Source organism: Halichoeres trimaculatus, unplaced genomic scaffold (assembly GCF_033239565.1).
Source record: "Halichoeres trimaculatus isolate MK-OKI-2021-1 unplaced genomic scaffold, fHalTri1.1 fHalTri1_scaffold_14, whole genome shotgun sequence".
Classification (NCBI taxonomy): domain Eukaryota; kingdom Metazoa; phylum Chordata; class Actinopteri; order Labriformes; family Labridae; genus Halichoeres; species Halichoeres trimaculatus.
The window spans coordinates 30896261-30901134 of NW_027437192.1; the positions used below are offsets into that span (position 1 = coordinate 30896261).

The 4874-nt window shown below is 44.6% G+C and overlaps 1 protein-coding gene across 1 annotated transcript; it reads right to left on the reverse strand.

The window, feature by feature from the left end:
- Window positions 1-1290: 1290 nt before the first annotated feature.
- On the reverse strand, window positions 1291-3560 carry tbxta (T-box transcription factor Ta). The gene is made up of 8 exons (XM_074687269.1): window positions 3376-3560; window positions 2791-3055; window positions 2431-2565; window positions 2267-2328; window positions 2118-2179; window positions 1838-2011; window positions 1634-1757; window positions 1291-1549 (listed from the first exon to the last, which is right to left on the reverse strand). The coding sequence occupies exons 1-8, from the start codon at window positions 3558-3560 to the stop codon at window positions 1291-1293; spliced, it is 1266 nt and encodes a 421-aa protein (XP_074543370.1).
- Between the last annotated feature and the right edge of the window lie 1314 nt (window positions 3561-4874).

Genomic DNA, 4874 nt, shown 5'->3' on the forward strand with positions numbered 1-4874 from the left:
GAGCTTGTAGACCTACAGCACATGCAGGATGTGGTCGGCAGTTTACTTTCTTTATGTTTTTCGTGGAGGCATGTTTCAACTTTCATGGCTATTTGTGTTTGCTTTATTTCTTTTCTTTTCTTTTCTTTTCTTTTCTTTTCTTTTCTTTTCTTTTCTTTTCTTTTCTTTTCTCTTCATATTTCATGTGTGAAAAAAAAAGTTTTCAATTCAATCCAATTTTTGTTTAAAGATGATTAAAGTCCATATGAGCCCAAAGTGTCTCCAGTCCTTCATCCTCTCTTCTGAAAACTTGTCACGTGTTGATATAAATCTTTCAAAAACGTTTGACTGCAAATTAAAATAAAAAAAAAAGGTGTGAGTGTTTTGGGGCAGGTATTGGCTACCTTTGGCTCTCCTCACATGCAGATCTGAATGTGTTAGCCGTACGTCGCACCACAACGCAGATTGTAACAAAGGGGTGCCAGTGATGGAGGAGCTGTCCCTGATACACATCTTAAACTCGGACACATCTCCATCGCTGTGTTGTTTCAGACAGGTGTCAGAGGAGCGTCGCAGAGCTGTGCCCATGATGTTATTTATAGAAACGTTCATTAAGGAGGGAAATAAAGTGTGTGAATCAAACGTGGACGGCGTGACACTGAGATCAAAGTTTTAAAATCAGAGCTGAAGAAGTGCTACATATCACCGTCAGCTGTTTAACCTTTGACCTTTCTAATTTAAAGTTGAGTATGTATGTTGGCTTTATTTTCAGTGTCTGAAGCTGTTTGTAGAAAAGTTGCTCTTAAAGCTTAAAAAACACAGACAAACAGAAACCATTCTTCAGAAAACAAACATTTTAATTTATTATTAAATGACATAAATAAAACTCCCACAGAGTTCAGATACAAATACATAGTTATGTACAGGTGTGTGATTCAGAAGGCACTTTGTGTTTCATGGAATATTTCGTTGCATCCAGCAGAGAGGCACATTTAAACGGGGAACACTGGACGTTAATTTATTCTATTTACACACATATACATGGTAATGTTAGCAGAACCAGCTCATAAATGTAGAAATTAAAAAATGGATTCAAGGATTGTTCAGTGTCAGGAGCTAAAAGAGTTTACACGTTGACTAAGAGCACAGAGGGATGATTGAACCGTGAAGTCTTTGAGGATGTGACGTAGCCCCTCATGGGAACAGGACTCTGCTTCACTGTGAGCCTGGGTGTAGTTTTTAAACCCAGAGGCTCTGGAATGACTGACTGAATCTTCTCGGGGACATATGGTTCATGTCTCTAGTTCCTGCTCAGTAGCTCTGTGCCACAGGAGCCCAGGAGGCGGTCAGCCTGGCGATGGAGCTCTCAAACTGAGCGTCTCCCACCCCGACTTCACTCAGGCTGGGGTCATACATGGAGGAGGGTGAGGAGACGGGCAGAGAGGAGGTCAAGCTGGTGTAGGAGGAGCCCCTCAGGAACTGGGATGTCAGACCACCTGGTATGGAGCCTGAGGCTGAGCCTGAGGGGGTGAGGGTGGTGCCAGCGACAGACCAGAGGCTGGGGTACTGACTGTGGAGCAGAAAAAGAGGAGAGGGTTAGCTTTTCATCCATGAAATGATTAAAGATGAAGGTGTGTGAGGTGACGAGGCTCACCTGGAGTTGGTGGAGGAGTTGGTGGAGTGGGACAGGGTTCCCATGCCGGTGGAGTTGGGGATCTGCAGAGCAGACCAGCTGTCATGAGTGGGAAGAGCCCCTGATGTGTTGTCCATGTAGTTATCTGAAAAAGACGAGCACAGGTCAGCATCCACCCTGCAGTTTGTTCTCACTCACACATCAGAGCTGTGACTGAAGACGTACTTGTGCTGGAGGCTCGGTGGGGGTAGTGGCTTGGGTACGGGGCCGCTCTGTGGTTCCTCAGGCTGGAGTAGCGCTCGCAGTAGGAGCTGGAGGAGTGGCCGGCTGTGCTGCTGAACTGAGGAGGGCTGCTGCTGGGGCAGATCGGCGTCTGACCCGGGAGGAACCATCCACCAACTGTGGAGCCAAATCATCAAAACATTAGTTCCCTGCAGTATCAGCAGCTTTAAAACGTCTCTTTACAGATACCAAGGCTTTGATGGAAATCAGAGATGAGACTCACGCTGAGAGTAGCCGGACTGTTGACTGTCTGCGCTGTGATCAGGGACGTCTTTGTGATCACTCCTGCAACCAAACATGAAAAAAACATGAGAAGCTGTTCTTTCAAAGCTCTGGCTCTGATAACTGAGAGGAGTAAGACGATGATGATACCTTTCTTTAGCATCCAGGAAAGCTTTAGCAAAGGGGTTGTGCTTTATCTTCAGAGCAGTTATCTGTGAAGATGATGTGACAGGTTAGAATTTCCAGCAATAATCATCAAAAGGAACTTAAAATAAGGTTTAATTCCGACACAGAGTGATTCATCCAGCACTGACCTCTTCATTCTGATAAGCAGTGACAGCGATGAACTGAGTTTCAGGGAATGACTGGCTGCTGATCATCTTCTGGATGCCTCCAACTTTCACGATATGTATCCTGGGCTCGTATTTGTGAAGAGAGTTCAGCATGATCTACAGAGACAAAAAACAAACTGTAAAGTTTCACAAACAAACAGCTTTTTTTTTTTTTAATTTTTTTTTTTTTTTTTGCAAATAATCGTTAAAGAACTCCTGAAGTATTTTAGATGCATGTTGAATTTAAGTTTCTACCCCTCACATAGTTTAAATTAAAGCATGTGACAGGAAAACATCTTTGAAAACATTTCCCTTTTTAATTCTCTGCTCCCGTTTCCTCACCTGTCCGCCTCCGTTGAGTTTATTGGACAGTTTGACTTTGCTGAAGGACACAGGCGCTTTCATCCAGTGCGCACCGAAGTTGGGGGAGTCCGGGTGGATGTAAACGCAGCTGGGGCTCTGCGGCTCCGGTTTGCCGCCGGGGACCCACTCTCCGTTCACGTATTTCCACCGGTTGTTATCCGCGGCCACGAAATCCAGCAGCACAGAGTACATGGCGTTGGGGTCCAGGCCTGAGACGCTGGCTCTGAGCACCGGGAACATCCTCCTGGAAAACAACAAGGATGGTGATTTTACAGGTTTGTTTCAAGCGTGGCAGGGACAGGAACATGTTTCAAAACAGTAAAACAGGAGATAGAGGACAGGTTTCTCTTCCGACTTCACTTCCTGGGCCTAAAGGCCTCAAGAGGAGCACTTTCTAAGGAGCGTTTATCTGTTTGAGAACCCTTCTATATTAAATGAAAACGTTTTTTTAGCTTTTAAGTTGACGAATCAACCTGCTATCCCAGATTCTTCCGTGCGTAAAAGCGCGTAAAATGCGCCCGGCCTATGCGTAAAGCTGCTTGGCTGCCTTCCCGCTGTGCCTACCTTCCAGTTTTGGTGACAATCATCTCGTTGGTCAACTCTTTGAACTTGTTCCACAAATCCGCGTCGTCCAGCGTCAGTTTAATATCCCGCTCGGACGCGTCCCCCTTCTCGCTGCCCTTCTGGAACTCGCTCTCCACAGCGCTCAGGAGATGCTCCAGGCGCTGGTCTGCGTTGGAAGAAGTCATATTTCCCAGGTGTGTGGTCAGATCTTAAAATCCTAAGACGTGCAGTGCGGGAGGGCTCTTTGACTCTTGAAGGCCCGGGTGATTGTGGTTTCTGGACCCTGAGGCCTCCTCATTTAAGGGCCCTCCGGGACCTCATGGGGATGTGGGGCGTGGTTTGGGGGGCGTACGTCTCTCCTCTTGGAGAATTCAGCGTCTGCAAACGCCTCCCCCACTGCAGGATGACCCCTTCTGTATAATACACAACACTTTACAGTAAACTCTGAGCTGCTGTGGGAAATAAGTTCTCCACTCAAAGAAATAAATCAATAAATCCACGAATGAAGGAATGGACAAATAAATGAATGAATGAATGAATAAATAAATAATCTTCTTGATGGGAGATCACAGACTGATTTAGCGGCTGCAGAGTGAAGAGTGTGATTCATGGTTTGATCCCCTGAAGTCTTTAAACCCGCTGCAGTGTGAGCGTGTACACACTCAGAGCTGTGTGTTCAAACAAAAGAAGGGAAGCCAGGCGCAGAGCTGCGCCTTTGAACTCAGCTGTATATTTGCAAATAGTGTTAATCTTTTGTTGTCTCAAATCCACATGGGAGAGAGGGCCTGTGTTTACTGAGGATGGGCCATTAGGCCAGACTCTGTGTTCCTGTTGTGCCAAAGTGTGGACGGCCCACAAGTGATGCCTGGATTTACATAATGGGCCTTTGGGACTCCCTCTGAGGCCCTCTGATATTTAATAAGTCAGCCCACAGAGAATGCTCCCACTCTTTGTACAGAATCATTTATTTACTGAAGCAGAAAATTAGGAAACAGTTTCTCCAACTTTATTTAATCACTAACCAACAAAACTTCAGAATCTGCTTCCTTACTGCTGAGCTTAAAAAAATCCACCCCTGGTTTCTAATTTAACTCCTGCTCCTTTTCTCTGATGCTCTGCTCCCAAAGTGAAGGAAAGAAGTCACCCATCAAGCTCTGTCTTTTCTTGAGTCCTTGTTCCATTTTTATCCAGAGGACATTAACCTGTGAATCTGGAGGAAACTGAGCATCAGAAAACAACAGAAGTTGGCATTAATGGTTTGATGATAATGGTTTACAACAATATTTTAGACACAAAATAAACACAGTGTAGTTTATAAATGTATCAAAAAGCCAGAAAAATTCCCCACAGAGTAAAAATGTGTGTTTAAAATAAAAAAAAGAATGAGGTTTGTCTCTGTCTATGTGCATTAAGAGTTACAAATTTAAAGTCTTTATAAATTTAAAGACTCATCAGGCTGCATGGTAAGTTTACTTTATGTTTAATATGTCAGATATTTC

Excerpts from the sequence above, each read along its gene's own strand:
- tbxta (XM_074687269.1), bottom strand. The coding sequence starts at position 3,560 with ATGACTTCTTCCAACGCAGACCAGCGCCTGGAGCATCTCCTGAGCGCT. Across the intron at positions 2,180-2,266 it reads TTCCTGGATGCTAAAGAAAG|GAGTGATCACAAAGACGTCC; the intron begins GTATCATCATCG and ends GTTTGGTTGCAG. Across the intron at positions 2,012-2,117 it reads ACAGTCCGGCTACTCTCAGC|TTGGTGGATGGTTCCTCCCG; the intron begins GTGAGTCTCATC and ends TTGGCTCCACAG.